General features: G+C 38.6%; 1 protein-coding gene across 4 annotated transcripts in view; it reads left to right on the plus strand.

Moving 5' to 3' along the window:
- EP400 (E1A binding protein p400) overlaps positions 1-17641 on the plus strand; it is a 134693-nt gene that overhangs the window by 11125 nt on the left and 105927 nt on the right. For 3 of the 4 annotated variants that reach the window (XM_072600780.1, XM_072600781.1, XM_072600783.1), the window contains exons 2-4: positions 5757-5897; positions 8483-9831; positions 11451-11561. In XM_072600780.1, coding sequence (XP_072456881.1) covers positions 8518-9831; positions 11451-11561 — 1425 coding nt within the window. In that variant the 5' untranslated portion in view covers positions 5757-5897; positions 8483-8517. The remainder of the gene's footprint in view (positions 1-5756; positions 5898-8482; positions 9832-11450; positions 11562-17641) is intronic. The other variant, XM_072600782.1, reaches the window with a different exon arrangement.

Raw genomic sequence — 17641 nt, forward strand, 5'->3', positions numbered from 1 at the left:
GAACTCTAGGCTTGTTGGCCATCTCTACCTTGATATTCCTTAGGAATTTCAAACTTAACATGTTCAAAACAGAACCCATTATCTTCACCTCGAAAGCTCCCTTTTCTTCACACTTCCTTATTTCTGTTCAGAGTACTCTAGATATCTAGGTTTAGTCATTATTCACTCATCTTCATTCCTCTATTTTCAGTCTCTTGCTGATTAAGTCTTTTTCGTTTCTATTGCCATGATAGCCCCTTGAATACCCATATTTTCATTCAGTATAGCTTCCACTCTAGATTAGGCCTTTATCATCTTTGATTTGTACTATTGCAACTGCCTTCTTATTGGTCTTCATAATACCTTCAGTTTTTTCCCTTTGATGCATTGTCCACATTGTGCCCAAAGAATCTTTCAAAAACTGTATTCTGAACCTTCAGCTCTCCTCAAGAATTTTCAGTGACTTTCTAAGATAGAGAGGCCATGTAATACAATGGAAGAGTACTGGTTCTGGAATCAGAACTTGGTTTCAAATTTTATTTCTTATCTTTACTATCTGTGTGCTTTTGTGCCAGTTACTCAGTCTTCCTGGGTCCTAGTTTCTGCCTGTGTAAAATGAAAGGGTTAGACTCAATGGATTCCTAAGATCCCTTCCAGCGTAATATTGATAATGCTGTGATAAAATACAAAATCCTCAGCTTGCCATTTAAAGGCCATCACTGTCTGGTTCTTGTTTATTTTTTCAGATTTAGTCATTTTTATTAATATCTTTTGTTTTTGTCTCACCTTCATTTCTGGACATCTCTTTTCTCTCTCTTATCCTCAGTGTGTTATCCCTTATAACAAAGCACAAAAGAAAGAAAAGCAGCTTGGCTAAACTGCCTTAGACGTTAGCTGAATCTGGTAGCTGTCCACTCATGGACTCTGCCTGCAAAAGGCAGGAGAAGGATGGGCATTTCCCCAGGGCTAAGCTTATCAGAAGTGTTACACAGTCACTTTTTCTTCTTTTTTGGTACTTTACATTTACATTATTGTAGTCATTATGTTTACCGATTTTCTACTTTTGCTTACTTCATTTTGTATCAATTTCTGTAGATCTTCCCATGATTCTTTGTATTTTTCACATTTATCATTTCTTACAGTGCAATATAAGTTCATTATGTTCATGTACCATACTGGAGTTTTGGTCTGGGGAGTTACAGGGGTGGTGGATTGATGTATTGGAGCAGTGACAGCAATGATTTCATTACTATGCCCAGAGCAAGAGATGGAAAACCAGGGTATGGGAGGCCAGGAGAGAGTCAGAGATATCAGGCAAATAGGGTGACCTAAGTGGATGGCTGAATGGGTACACATACTGGGTCAAGTACTTCAGTTTGCAAGTAGTTAACCAGCAAACATTTATTAAGAACTTAATATGTCTGGCACTGTGCTAAGCGTTAGGGAGATGACGTGAATATATACCATATATTTTCAAAATAAATAAAAGGTAGTTGTGAGAGGGGCTTTGCTAGCAGCTGAGAAGACTAGGAAAAAGGTTTATGAAGAAACTGGTGCTTTAAGCTAACCTTGAAGGAATTGAAGAGTTCTAAGAAGCAGGGAGGAGGAGGGAGTACATTTCAGTTATGGGAGACAGTCATTGCAAAGGTGTGGTGACTGGAGAAGGAATGGAATGACACAGAGATGATCCAGGATGGAGGAATCAAAGAGTAGTGGGGGAGGGGAATAAAGTGTAAGAAGGCTGGTAGGGTAGGTATGGGGCCAACTTGTGAAGTACTTTAAATGTCAAACTGAGGAATTTATACTTGATCAGATCTATGTGGTCGCACCTACACTTCAGGAAGATCAGACTTGACAGCTAAGTGGAGTGGGGATGGAGCATTGAGGGGAAAGGCTACAATCAGGGAGATCACAGAGGAGACCATTAGAATAGTCCAGAGGAGAGGTGATAAGGGCTAGTACTAGGATGGTTGCCCTTTGAGTGGGGAGGAGAGGCTGTATTTGAGAAATGTTGTAGAGATAAAGAGACAAGATTTGGTAAAGATGAGCCAGAGTGAGGAGTCAAGGATGAGACTGAAGTTGTTACTCTAGGGGCATTCGTTTATCAATCAAGATAACTTTCCTCCCTTCTTTTATCTAGGTATGATGAATGTCAACTTTGTATCCTTGGTGCTTAGTATGTCTTTAATGAATGCCTGTTGAATGAAAAATGGTAAAGTGGGAACCTTTACCCAATCAACAAAGAAAAACCATTATTCAAGAAAATGTAGGTCTTCCTGCTGTGCCATTGGCCTGAATTAATTGAGAATGAGAAGATTGGCTGGATTGGGAGAAGCAGAGATGTTTAGTTTTACTCAGGTCTAAGGGTAATTCAGTTTTAGTACTTTAGGCTTGGGTTGTAGGAGAGACTTGGCCTTGTTTTTCTCTTAATTCTTGCCTCCTTTCTCCGCCTTTCAGATACCCAGTGCTCTTAGGTTGTCCCTTTATCATAGGATCATAGGACCCTAGATTTAGAGCTGGAACTTAAGGATTGTCTAGTCTAGTGATCTCCCAATGTTTTTATTGTGTCCCCTTATTAGTTAAAAAAAATTGATCATGTATCTCCTCTGTTATTTACTCATAAATTAAACACATATATTACTGTGCTAATAATTATATACGTTATAAAATTTACACAATGACTACACATGTGTGGGCTATATTGAATTGCTTGCCTTCTCAGTGGGGATAGGAGGGAGGAAGGGAGAGAAGTTGGAACTCAAAGTTTTAGGAGCAAATGTTGAGAATTGTTTTTGCATGCAGCTGGGAAATAAGAAATACAGATAATGGGGTATAGAAATCTCTCTTGCCCTACAAGAAAAGAGAAAAGATGGAGATAAGGGAAGGGAGAAGTGTGACAGAAGGGAAGGCAGATTAGGGAAAGGTGTTATCAGAGTGCATGGTATCTTGGGGTGGGTGGAGGAGAGAGATAGGGAGAAAATTTGAAACTCAAAATCCTGTGGAAATGAATGTTGAAAACTAAAAATAAATCAAGTTTTAAAAAACTTATGCAAAAGTAGAAATCACAAAAGTTATGATAAAATAATATTTTATCCTAAAGTCAGTAAGGAGTTAGTGAAATTTATTGAGTAGGGAAGTTAAATGGTCAGACCTGCACTTTGAGATGGACATTTTGGCAGCTTTGTGGAAGATTGATTGGAGACTTGAAGCAGAGGGACCACTTAAGAGGTCATTGTACTAGTTCTTGAGAAAGATGATGAAGGCCTGGACTAAGTTAATGGTCTTTTAAGAGAAGAGGAGATGGGTGGGAGAGATGTTGTGGAGGCAGAAATGACAAGATTTGACAACTGATTGGCCAGTCGGAGGTGAGTGAAAAGAGGAAGTCAGGGCTAACTGCAAAGGCAACTTGCAAAGCAGTAAAGGATGATGGTGCCCTTAATGGAGAGAGGGAGTTTGCAAGAGAAGTGAGTTTTGAGACAAAAGGTAATAAGTTCCGTTTTGAGCATGTTGAATTTGAAATTTCTGCAGACATCAGGTTTGAAATATCCAGCAGTTAATTGGTGATGTAGGACTAGAATTGAAGAGAGAGATTAGATCTGTAGGTATAGATCTGAGAACCATCTGTATGATGTACCATCATCTGATGATGATTAAACACTTGGAAACTGATAAAATCACAAAGTGAGAGAGTGTAGAGAGAACAGGGAAAAGAGACTCAGGACAAACCGTTGGAGTGTAACACATGTTAGGAAGTATGATGTGAATGATGGAGCAAAGGAGACTGAGAAAGGGGAGTTAAACCAGCACATGGCTGCTCCCAAAGGGTGCAGTGACATGGTAATCCTGAGAGGAGAGCATATATAGAGGGGAGAGGGTGAGCCGTAGGGTCAGATGCTACAGATAGGTCAAGAAAGGACAGAGATTAAGGAAAGGACGTTGGATTTGGCAGTTAAGAGATATTGCCACATGAAGAACATTCTCTTTATTCATTTTTTTATTTATTTACTTTTTTTTCTTCATTTTCCTTGTTATTCCAGGATAGCAAGGAAGTTGAGAACCTGGGATACTGAAGGGATAGTGGTGCTATGTGTAGAAGGGGGTGGGTTTGAGCTCATCCATATCTGTTTATCCTGTGCTACTCTTTTCTAATGAAAAATAAAAGATATGCATGGGAATTTACTCACTGAGTAAATTATACCCCACATGCAGAATTTAAAGGTGTCTTAGTAGCCACAAGATGGTGGGGAGCAGGGCAGGGTGTGGAGACACTGGTTTAAACTAGATTATAATAGGCATTTGGGCCCTCCAGGCTGTTCCCCGAAACTAGGGAAGGACAATTTGGGAGGGGTGTAAGGGAATGTTAAAAGGTATTGGAGACTGGGATGTGAACCCATCTTACTATCCTTGATTACATATCCCTTGGGGTCAGACCAAGGCCCCTCACTTTGGTTTTGTTTTTATTTTTTTGACATATTCTTTAATTTGTTCTGAAACCACACTTTTTATCACATTGGATATAAAACAGATAGCATCCCCTTGGACTGACAGCCAATTTATCTGTCTAACCTTGATTGTAGCCCGTAACTATTCCTTTTTTGTCCTTTTATTTAGTTTAATAAGCATTTATTTTTGTTCCTCACTCCCTGGTTGGAAAAATAAAACTCACATAACAAATATTCGTAATCCCTCAAAACAGGTTCCCACATTAGTCATGTTCACAAATGCACGTCTCATTCTGCATTTTAAGCCTACTTTTCTGGAACAGGGTGGGTGGTACACTTATCTTCGATCCTTTTGGAAGTGACTTTTTTATTGCATAGGCCAGAGATCTCAAGTCTTTCAAAGTTTTTTTTTTTAATATTGTTATTATATAAATTGTTCGTTTGGTTCTTAATTTATTCTTCATCCATTAATAAAATCCTTTGCTGTTACCTCTGAGTCTTTCAAATTTTGTCATTTCTAATGGCAGAATAACATTCCATTACATTCATATATCATGATCTGCTTAGCCATTCCCCCACAGATTATCATTCCTTTATTTTCCAAGTTTTTGCTATTATGTAAAAGGCTCCTATAATTATTTGTACATATACTCTTTTTCCTCTTTCTTTGATGTCTTTTGGAGGTACAGGCCTGATGGTGGTATTAGAGAGAGGGCTGGTCTCAAAGGTATCATAAATTAGTGACTTGTGGGACCTAGTTCGACATTGCTTTCTGGAATGGCTGGATTGGTCATAGCTCCACCAGTAGTATGTGAGGATGCTTGTTTTCTTGAGCATTGCTCATTTTTCTCTCTTGTCATCTTTGCTAGTTTGATGTAGCTGAGATGTGGAACTAATTTGTATTTGTCTAACAGTGATTTAAAGCACATCTGGTTGTTAATAGTTTTGTTTTCTTTCTTTGAAAACTGTTCCTACCCTTTGCCCATTTATCCTTTGGGGAATGGCTCTTTGTCCTCTAAATTTGAAAAAGTTCCTTATATATATACATTCCGGTATATGACACTTTATCAGAGAAATTTGCTGTGAAGATTTTTGTTACCCATTTCCCTAATTTAAAATGCATTAATTTTTTGTGTGTGAACTTTTTATACAATCAAAATTTTCCATTTTATCTTCTATAGTTATTAATTGTACACCTATCCATAGGTCAGAAAGGTAGTATCTTCCTTGCTCCTCTAATTTGCTTCTAATGTCAACTTGTATGCCTAAATCATAAAATCTTTTGGATTATATCTTAGTATATTGAGCTGTTGGTCTGTATCTAATTTCTTTCAGACTGTTTTCCAACAAAGCCCTAACTTTGGAGTCTACTGATCTAGTCCAACCCACTCATTTTGCAGATGGGGAAACTGAGGCCCAGAGATGATGTGATTTGCCCAAGATAAATGCTTATTGAATGAACAGATGAACTAATTAGTAAGTGTTTCTTCAGCTTTTATGTGCAAAGTACTGTATTTAGTATAAAAGAAAATTTAAATAAACAAGCCGTGGTCCCTGCTCTCAAGGAATATACCTTCTGTTTATAGAGGATGAAAAATGAAAAAGCAATACAAGATAATATGTAATTGTGTTTAAAGAAAGGAGCAATCACAGTGGGCTGGTGGAGGTGGAAAAATGGGTGGACAGGCTTGAGTGGAGGAGAAGGCGTTTGACCTTGTAAGGGGAATGGTGTGAATGCTGAGGTTGATGATACAATATCCTTTTAGAAGCGGGGCTTCTTTTGGGGCTGATACTGGCTGCAAGGGTAGATTGGGAAGGGTAGAGAGGGAAATAAGCGTTTATATAGCACCTATCATGGGCCACGCTCTGTTGCTAAGCATTTTAAAAATGTTATCTCACTTGATTAGAATTGGGCTAAGTAGTTTGGGCATTATCTTTCACTTCACAGTGTTTTAGATGAATGTTATAATACTGAGTTAATTTATTAGTATGTAAAGTTTGTAAGTTTGATATTTTGGGTTACAGTATAACATCAATTGACTTAGTAATCTTTTTTCACTTTTGAGCCTAGGTGTTTCTGATATCTTAACAGTTATTAATGATAATGAAACTTTTGTTTGCAAGGGCAAAACTTTCATTAGCATTAATTTATTTTGACACATTTTTGTATCAGGTGTTGTAACTTTACCTAGTTCTTTAGAAGGGGCAACTTTCAGTGTGGGAACTATTTCAGTCAACTTAGTGCATAAGTCCTGATGAGTTGCTTGAGGTACATATTATTTAATAATTTGCCTGGGATAAAATAGTGAGTGACAGAAGTGAGATTAAAACCCGGAGCTTCCCAACTCCAAGTTCAACAATTGATCTCTGCCACCTCCATCTTTAGAAATTATTTCAATAAATAACTTCAGGCAAGAGAAAGAAATATGTTATCTTAGCCTCAGTTTAAGATTGTTCTCTGATATTAATATTTCTTACTGTGGGTATCTTGATTTGATGAAATGAGCATGAAACCTGGTGGCACAAAATGTGGTTCTGCCTCTACTCATCGATTTGTCATTGTGGACAAGTCACTTCCTTTCTCATCTGTGGATCAGGGGTGTTAGATGTCTGAATTCTTCTGAATTCTCTTCCATTTCTAATTGTCTGGATTCTATGCAGGCATTTAAACATCCATTTTCCCCCCTTTGTACTACAAATGGACAGACAACAGTTTTCTGAATTGTCTTTGATATCTACCCAATTTATCTTATATACATTTTATTTGTACATAATTGCTTGCATCTTATGCACTTAATATTTGATCCTAGAAGAAATAGGGAGTCACTGGAGTCTATTGAACTGGAGGGTAACATAGTTAGACCTGTGCTTTAGGAAAATCTCTTTAGCACCTGAGGGGAAGATGGATTGAATTGGGTAGAGATGGCTCAGGGAGATCATTTAGAAAACTATTTCAGTAGTTTGGTAAGAGATGATAAAGGCTTGACTTAGGGTGGTGGGAATATAAGTAGAAGATGTTATAAAGAAAAAAAATGACAGGATCTGGCAGCTTCTTGGATATGTGAGCTGAGTAAGAGAGAGGAGTTGAGGATGACATGAGATTGTGGTCCTGGGTGAATGGAAAGAGGGACAGTAATTAGGAAACTCAGAAGAAGGGAGAGTTTTTGGGGAAAGACAGTGAGTTTTGTTTTGGACATGGGTTTGAGATGTCTGTTGGATATCCAGTCTGAAATTTCCAACATGCAGTTGATGATGCAGTACTGAAACTTGGGAGAGGGATTAGGGCTGGATAAATCATTCTAGAAATTTTCTGCATATAGATGATAATTGGACCCATGGGAGTGAATGAGATCACTAAGTAATAAGAGAGACAGGAGAAGAGAAAACCCAGGTCTCAGCTTTGGTGGACACTAAAGGAGAGAGCAGTGCATGAAAGAAGATTGCACAAACGTGACTAAGAATGAGCATCAGATATTAGTGGAACCAAGAGAGTAAGGTCATGAAAATGTAGAGGGAGAGAGTACTCAGAAGGAGAAAGGTTATCAACATATGCAAATACTGGTAGGAATATCAATGTGGCACTGTGTGGAGAATGTTTTTTAGAAGGGAAAGACTGAAACTAGGCAGACCAAATAAAAGGCAAGAGGTGTTGAGGGCCCATTCTAGGGTCATGTGATGTGACCAGAGAAGAAGGATCAGTGTCAGGAAACGTTGAGGAGGAGGAACTTGGTAACTAACTGATCGGGCATCAAGGATGATATTGCGAAGACTGAAGCAGTTGGTTGCAGTGCAGTTGTAGGTGTTTGAGAATTAAAGAATGTGAATGTTGTAAGTGTTTTGGCTTGTCTTGGCTGAATTAAAAAAAAAATCAGCTTTGGTTAACTCCCTGTTTGATTAATTTCCTGCTTTGGAATTCTAAAAATTAGTGGATAATTAAAATATTCAAAGGCTGTAGTACTTTTACTAGACTTTTACTTTTATCACAGTAAATAAATAAATGGCAATCAAAAATAATGTTTTTATTATCCAATAACTCAATTATAATTTTTTCTTTTCTTTAGGATAGTATTAAATTGGAAGAAAAAAGGAAGCGATAATGCACCATGGCAGTGGTCCTCAGAATGTCCAGCTCCAGAGGTCCAGGTCCTTCACAGGCAGTGAAGGGGAAGACCAACAGTCACATTCAAATCTGCCCCAGTCCCCTGCGGCTCCATTTGCTCCTTCAGCAAGCCCATCTGCACCACAGTCTCCCAGTTACCAAATACAGCAGCTCATGAATAGAAGTCCAGTAGCTGGTCAGAATGTAAACATCACACTTCAGAATGTTGGACCAGTAGTTGGAGGAAACCAGCAGATCACCCTGACCCCTTTGCCAATCCCCAATCCAACTTCCCCAGGTTTTCAGTTTAATTCTCAGCAAAGGAGGTTTGAGCATGGCTCCCCATCCTACATTCAAGTTACCTCCCCATTGCCTCAACAGGTCCAGTCTCAAAGCCCAACCCAGCCCAGCCCTGGGCCAGTGCAGGCCTTACAGAGTGTGCGGGCAGGCACTCCTGGTCCTGGACTGGGTATTTGCAGCTCCAGCCCCACTGGAGGCTTTGTGGATGCTAGTGTCCTTGTGAGACAGATCAGTTTGAGCCCTTCGAATGGCGGACATTTTGTGTATCAGGAGGGCTCAGGCATTGCCCAGATTGCTCAGGGAGGACAGGTTCAACTCCAGCACACGGGGCCCCCTATTACCGTTCGAGAACGCAGACTTTCACAGCCCCACACCCAGACAGGCGGCACCATTCATCATCTTGGACCCCAGAGCCCCGTCGCTAGTGGTGCCAGTATGCAGCCTTTGACTAGCCCCAGTCATATTGCAACGACCAGCTTGCCACCCCAGATCAGTAGTATTATTCAAGGACAGCTGATTCAGCAGCAGCAAGTACTTCAAGGACAGCAGTTGAACAGACCTATGGGGTTTGAGAGGCCTTCAGGCGTCTTCATATCTGGAGTTGGAGGCTCTTCAGCCTTTGGGATGACTTCACCACCCCCTGGACCCACCAGCCCTTCTAGAGCTGCTGTGCCACAGGGTCTTTCCAGCCTTCCTCTTGCTCCTGCAGGAAGTATGGGAGTGAAAAAAGTACCTAAAAAATTGGAGGAAATTCCACCAGCATCTCAAGAAACAGCTCAAATGAGAAAGCAATGCTTAGATCATCATTACAGAGAGATGGAGGCTCTGAAAGAAAACTTTAAGGAGTATTTGATTGAATTATTTTTCTTGCAGCATTTTCAAGGGAATATGATGGATTTCTTAGCTTTTAAGAAAAAACACTATGCACCCTTACAAGCCTATCTTAAGCAAAATGATTTGGATCTTGAGGAAGAGGAGGAGGAGGAAAAATCTGAGGTTATCAATGATGAGGTAAGAAATTTATTAATAATTTAGAGGAAAAATGTCAAGGAGGAGAAAGTCTATGAAATGGTAAATAATAAAATATTTGTATCACTTTCATATTTTTAAGTTTAGTTGTAGAAGGATCTTACTCATAAATAAAGATTGATAACATTAAGAATGTATTTTTCTTAAGTTCTTTTTTTTCCATAGGAAGAAGGAAAACGATGGTGGTGATTTTTGTAATTGTAAAGATACCTAAAATGTTTTCATTAAAGATAGGGCTTTCAGCTTGGTTAATCTAACCAAACTGATTTGACAAAATTTCTTTTTCTTTAATCTAGGCTCTTGGCTGGTGACTTGAATGGTGTTTTGGAGAGTATTTAATAACTCAGTAAACATATTCAGGTTGCTTCTCTAAGGTTCTATTCCTTATTTGCCAGGGTGGACTGATCACTAAATAAACATACTCAGAAACATCCATTTGCTTCTAAAAAGTTTTTGTTGCTATTTTACTTATGGATTTCTTCCCCACCTCCTTATTTCTAAACAGAAAGGTTGAGTCAATGTGTCTTCTCCATAGGACCAATCAGAAGTAGCATTTCCTAGAACTTATATAGTATCACTTTTATCTCATTTAAATGTGATAATAACTGTGTACAAATATAAAATGATTCATAGTTTTGGGAAATAGTCATTTAGGCTTCAATTTTCATGAAGGATATGACTTTAGAATTGTATTTGTAGGATAATTTTCATTTCTGGGATTTGATCTTACTTTGTGTATAGTGAATGAATTATTGAAGAATTTCCCCAGGCTAAAGGATTCTTAAAAGCTTGTGATCTTTTATTTGTATTTCCTAGGCCCAGAACAAGTTGATAGGGATGAATTGTACTGTAATGCACTGTATATTGTACTTCTGTGTCACGTGTTGTGAATCTGTGTTGGTGGAGCTTGTTTTGTTTTATGAGTTAGCTGATGTAATTGTAATCTCTCCCATCTCTTATTCTGCAAAGAAATCAGCCCTTTGGTACCCAAATGCTAGTCTCTTTGCTTATGCTCATTGATGTTAATGGATGTATCTGCTGTGGCTTTGTCATTATATGTTTTCTTTAACACTCTGACGATGGGAACCATTTCATATCTTAATATATAATTGTTTTAAAGGCTTTTATCAGAATTGATATAAAATAATTAAATTCAGTTTTTCTTTGCTCATTTGCCAATCAAACAGACTTTGTCTGTAAACTGATTTCTTCTTTTTGTGCATTTTTCCTTTGTCTTTATCACTTCCTGTTGGACATGGCTCACTGGCCTTATAGACCTGCCTCTTTTGGTAATAGAGTTGGCACCTTCCAAGTTGCCTATACATTGAATGGATTTTTTTTTAATGAAAAAAGACTGTCTGCCATTCTTTTTTATGTTTTTTTTTAAACAAGAAGTTAACAAAAGTATATTTCACTTGTTAAGTTGGATTTACTGCAAAGATTGCATTTGGAAAACTTTGGCTTTTATAGACTGTCACTCTAGTACCTAGTATTTTTTTTCCCTACCAAATTTGAGTGAAATATCGGTGATAAAATGCCAAAGCATTTTTGAGCAGTCTTAAAAATTATTTTCCCTTTTTTCTCAAAATATCTTCTCTCAGGTAAAGGTTGTGACAGGAAAGGATGGGCAGACTGGGACTCCCGTTGCTATTGCAACCCAGCTTCCTCCAAATGTTTCTGCTGCTTTTGCGTCCCCGCAGCAGCCATTTCAGGTACTTTTCGATGGTTCTAAAATGTAGTCTCATCCCGGATTTTAGATTCATCCAGATTTGATTATTTTAACCTTCAATAAAGTATTTGCTATTCAATATTTTTTCCCAGTGCCCATTCCTTATTTTAAAAAAATCATAATACAACAGTGAACCTTTCTCAAAACTATAAACTTTGAAACTGAAATTGCATGATTAAGTGACAGCACAGTTCTTAGTTATTTTTTCTTATTCATCTGTAAAGCAGTGGTAGCTTTCAGCATGCTTGTCATCTAAAACTTATTTTATGTCTGGTTATACATTGCTGAGGATTCTTTTGTGTGTGGCATTTTAAATGTTGGGGTCTTTCCTGTGTCTTTGAAACTTACCTGCAATTTACAGAAAAGGCAGTACAGTACAAGACAGAATGAAAATTGTAAATTTAACATCTAGAAAAATGTCTTAACTGTAAATGTCTACATTAGATGCATGCCCAGCTTTAGTAGCATTAGTTTTAATGTTGTCTAATCCTCTTCGTAGGATCTTGTAATGTCAGCGTGGGAAGGGCCCTGGGAGATCCTTTATTCTGGCCCTGACATTGTCCAAATAAGGAGGCCCAGAGAGGTGAGGTGACTCATTAAGGTCACACAGCAAGTTAGTAGCAGAACTTGAAATAGAGCCAGGGTTTCCTAACTCCAAAGCCAGAGCTTTTTTCATTCTACCATCCTCTTTGTTCCACTGAAAGGAAAAAAAATAGCAATGTATCTATTTCTGTGTGTTGATTCTTTAAAAAGTGCCCCTTGCTTTAATTATAGAGGTTTCCTTTAAAATTGGTTATATGCAGGTTGTTAAATATTTTGGGGGAGCTACCACCTAAAGCACCCTGAAGACATAAAATTGAATCTCCTTTTGTAAAGAACTGTAATGCCCCTTAATTTGTCTGTTTAGGTTCAGAGATTTGTCCATTTCAAATTGAGGTGCACTTAATTTTAATATTGTAATAGAGTTAAAAAGACAGTTTTTGTCTTACATTTTGTTGACTTTTTAACTGATCAAACTGTGTTTTACTTTGAAATAAGTGAAGCTATCCTTATATTCTTCCCACAAACCCCCCTTTATTCCCCAGCCCCAAATTGGTTTTGGAGTCTTATACAGAAGAAAGTGGCTTTTATTTGGCTAATAAGTAGTTTAAGGTAAGACAGATTATATGTTGTGGGCTATTCCAGTCCATAAATGTTAACTTTAACATTTGTTAAAGTTATATATCAACATGTTTTGTTGATATTTATTGCACTCATCCTTCTGGGTCTCCTTTGTTGGCCCCTCTTCCATGTCCTACTACCTCTTCATGGGTACATGACCCCAGAGCTCTGTTCTAGGCTTACTCTTTTATCTCTGTCATCTCCCTCTTGGTGGGCTCCTCAACTTCCATAGGTTCAACTATTTCCTATGTGGGTGGCTCCTAAATGCACATTTTCTGCCCTTGTCTCTCTACTGAGATTCTAGTCTCTGGTCTCTACCTGCCTGCTGAACGTCTCCACTTCGCTGTCTCATAGGTATCTCAAACTCCACATGTCCCAAACAGAGCTCATGAACTGCTTCCCTAGACCCACTCTTCTCTGCTTCTCAGTTTCTTTGAAGAGGGCACCGCTATTCTCCCTGTCTCCTAGACGTCCTCCTTGATTTTTCAGACTCGTTCCCTCCCCCCCACCCAGTTATTTGTTAGGTGTTGTCAGTGACGCTTCTAGAGCCTTGCTTGATCCTGTCCCCCCTTTTCTTCACACCAGGTCCATATAATTTCTCGCCTGTACTATTGCCACAACTTCCTGATTGTCCTTCCCTACCCCAGTTTCCTCCTACAGTCCATCTTCTACATAGCGGCCGCACCAGTCACTCTAAAAGTAGCTGGGTGGCCATGCCACCCCTTTGATCAGAAGCGTCAAGGGCTTCCTGTTGCCTTTGGTGTTTGGCATTAAAATCCCTTTACCGTTTAGAAAGCCTCTGTCCACACTTGACTCCATACATGTTCTTTTGTGGACGGAATGCTCTTACCAGGCTCCTTCTTTTTGACATCCTATATCAGTCCTCACTTCTGGAATACTCTTCTTCCTTATCTCTACTTGGATCCCCTGGCACTCTTTTCAAGGGTGACTTCTTCAAGAGAGTTTTATGAATTCCTTCAGCTTTGGCTCTCTCTCTTCCTCCTCCTCCCGTCATAGGATTGGACACATCAGAGGTCATCTAGTTCAACCCCTTTGTGTTATAGATGAGTGAATGGAAGCCTGTACAGGCTGTGACTTTTTCAGGGACACACAACTATTAAATGTCTAAGACAGAATTTGAACTGATTTTCAAGTCCTTTATCCATTTTTTGGGGGCACAGATCCTGAGCAGCTAGATGAATCAGTGTTTAGAACATTGGGCCTGGAGTCAGGAAGACCTGAGTTCAAATGTGGCCTCAGACACTTACCAGCTGTGGGACCCTGGGCAAGTCACTTATTCTTGTTTGCTTCAGTTTCCTCATGTGTCAGATGAGTTGGAGAAGTAAACAGCAAACCATTCTAGTATCTTTGCCAAGAAAACCTCTAATGGGGTCACAAAGAATAGGGCAAGACTGAACAACAACAATAGATCCTGTGTTTACTAATCTGTGAACATGGCCACACATGCTTCTCCTTAGTAGAATGTAGGTGCCTTGAGGGCAGAGACTACTTCTTTTTAGATCTCTTTCCCTAGAGCTCTGGCACAGTGCATTGAATGTGGTAGGCACTCGGAATACTTGCTGGTATTTTAATGTACTTTAATCTCTTAAGTGACCTGGAAGAAACAACCAGAAAAAACTTCTTAATGTAAAAATAAGAAACCACGAGTTGAACACAAATCACAGAGAAACAAATCAACCTTTATAGTTGTGATTAATTTTTTAAAAAAAAATTTTAATAGGAAGGGAAGAAAAATACTAACTTGATATATACCACTAAGAATACCAGAAACAAAAATCCCTGGGGCCTATTAAGAATGACAGTTGAAACACCGGTAGCCTTTGTAGATCTGCTTTTTGAAAAACGTCCTGTGACATTAGCTATACAAAAACAGCTCCAACAGAAGCAAAATATTGGCTCCCTGGGGGAATCCTTCTTATTTTGGTATGCAGGACCTTAGCAACTAAAAATAGCACCTCTTGTTTGTTTTGGTAATTTAGGGATAGATGAATTAATGAATCTAGACTTGGAGAGTATCCACAAAATCATTAAAGTAGAAATCTTATTCTTGTGAATATTTGAAGGGGGATAGATAATGCAGTACTGATATAGCCTACCATGAGAAATCCTTTATTTTGGAGTAGCCCTAGTAGGAAACGACCTGGATATTTTAGAATAGGATCCCACTGAGGAGGAGGAAGTAGGGCCCTATAATTCACAGGCCTTCCTGAATCAAAACACCAGGTTTTTCTTTTTTGCAAATTGAGGGAAACTGAAGCAAAGGCCAGTAGGTCACAAAAAGATTCATAATAAAAATGTGTCCTATCTTTTATGCTAACAAAAATACTCTTTTGTTCAGTCATTTTCATTTGTGTCCTACTCTTTGTGACCCCATTTGGGGTTTTCTTGGCAAAGATATTGGAATGGTTTGCCATTCTAGCGAAGTGACTTGCTGAGGGTTACACTACTAGGAAACGTATGTGGCCAAATTTAAACTCATGAAGGGGAGTCTTCCTGATTCCAAGCCCCGTACTTGATCCACTATGCTATTTAACTGTTCCCCAAATATTCTCTTAACATTATTTTAATTGTTTTCGATTAAAGGATTTTTATAACATCATAGATTTGGATCTGAAAGGGACCTTAGAGATATTTTACTTATGAAATGCTAGAAAAAAATTCATAGTTTATATTGTGACATAGTAATATTTAGGTACTAAATAACCTGTCCAAACGGAAATTTCTTCTCTGATTACCATACTAAGGAAAGAAAAATCTGCAGCCCTTATTTACCAAGGATCAAAAAAAGCATCTAACTGTGAAGGACAAAACATGGCAAATGGACACCAGTTCAGAGTATTGTTTTATAAAATTTTATAGCCTCTAAAATGCAGATATTGTAATTTATAATAATCTAACTTGCTAGAAGCACTTTTAACTCAGGTGTAGAGAATTAAGGGAACCACTGATCCATGGAAAAATCTGATTAAAGTTTATGTACAATTAAAATTGACCTTCATCTGTAATATCACACTGGCTTAAAAATAAGAAAAACCTTTATAACTAGAGCTGTTCTGTAATTGAAGGCTTCCCCATCAATGTTGTTGGTATTCAGTTGTTTCAGTCTTGTCTGAATTTTCATGACCCCATTTGGGGTTTTCTTGGCAGAGATACCGGTGTGACTTGCCATTTCCTTGTCCCGCTCATTTTACACATGAGGAAACTGAGGCAAACAGGCTTATGTAACTTGTCCTGGGTTAGACAGCTAGGAAGTATCTGAGGCTGCATTTGATCTCATGTTTTCTTGACTTTACCTGGCACTCGATCCATTGTGCCACCTAGCTGCCTCAGGAGAGGTCTTCAAATAAATGTTAGCTAGCCTGTATACCTTTGTTAGTTATGTTGTGAAGAGGATTCTTCTTAAGATTTGGATTGGCGTAGATCAGAGGCTCTTAACCTGGGAATAAGAACAATGGCGTGCCATGAGATGAGAGGAAAAACAAAAGTGAGACCATGGCAAAATCCCCATTTATGATTAATTTGATCTCTGCCACTTCCTACTTCATCCTTTTTACCAGCAAACTTCTTAGGGGGCAGTAATTCTACATCTACCTCAGTAACAGCTGAGTGATCTATTAATTAAGTTGCTTAGGTCAAAAACATTTTTTCATAAGGATCTTCAATCCTCTTAGAATAACTTCCTTTCAACTCTGTAGAGTGGTATTGATCATAAGATCATAAAGAGCTGGAAGGCTCTTTAGAGGGCTTGTAGTCTAAACCCTTCATTATAAAGATGAAAAAATTGAAGCTCAAAGAGATTGTGACTTCACCTGCTTAGCATGTAGTGAATACTTAATAAATACTTGTTGGTTGGTTGATCGATCTCTGTCATGTAGGTAGTGTCACTGATTGTATAAAAGAGGTTATGAACTCCTGCCATAAGCCTTCTCCTAGAGAAACATGGTCATTTCTTTCAGGTCATATTCAGTATCCTTCACCATCCTGGTTGCCCTCCACTGGATACTTTCCAGATTATCATTATATTTCGTAAACTGTAGTATCCAGAACGGAACACAGTATTAGAAATGCAGTCTGATTAGTACACATTATTACTTCCTTATTTCTGGAAGTTCTTTCCGTTAATCAGTCAACTAATTTGTCCATTACTCAGAGTAGTTTCCTTTTAGTTAAGTCACTTAAGTTAACAAGCATGTATCCCGTCACTACTGTGTGCTAAGTGCTGGGAATTCAAAGAAAGGCAAAGGACAAAGAGTTCACAGTCTGCTGAGACGAAATGCGAACAAGTACATACAAACAAGATGTTAGCAGGAAAAAAGGAAAGATAAACTCAGAGGAAAGTTACTAAGATTAAGGAAAAGGCTTCTTTCAGAAGGTAGGATTTTAACTGGGACTTGAAGAAAGGCAGAGATGACAAGGGAGAGCATTCCAGGAATGGGGGACAGCCAGTGAAAATGCTCAGAGTTGTGAGACTCTTTTTGGATTTCATTGAACAAAGGGAGAAGTGAGGTGTTAAGACTGGAAACGTGGGTCATTGTAGAGGGAAGGTAGAGTTATATTATTAGGATTATATATTTGGTCCTAGAAGTGATGGGTAGCTATTGCACTTTATTGTGTGTGGAGAGGTTTGGACAGGGAGGGTGTATTGATAGAATCTGACGCAAACTTTAGAAAGATCGCTATGACAGCTGAGTGGAGGATGGACTGGAGTGGGGAGAGACATGTGGTAGGCAGCTATTATAATAATTGGAGAGATGATGAAGGCTTTCATCAGCATAGTGGCAGTGTTGGAGGACTGTAGCGGGCATATTCAAGAGATGTTACAAAGGTGGACATTGACAGGCCTTGGAAACACATTGGATATGGAGAGTGAAAGATAGTGCA

This window comes from Notamacropus eugenii, chromosome 4 (genome assembly GCF_028372415.1).
Source record: "Notamacropus eugenii isolate mMacEug1 chromosome 4, mMacEug1.pri_v2, whole genome shotgun sequence".
NCBI lineage: Eukaryota > Metazoa > Chordata > Mammalia > Diprotodontia > Macropodidae > Notamacropus > Notamacropus eugenii.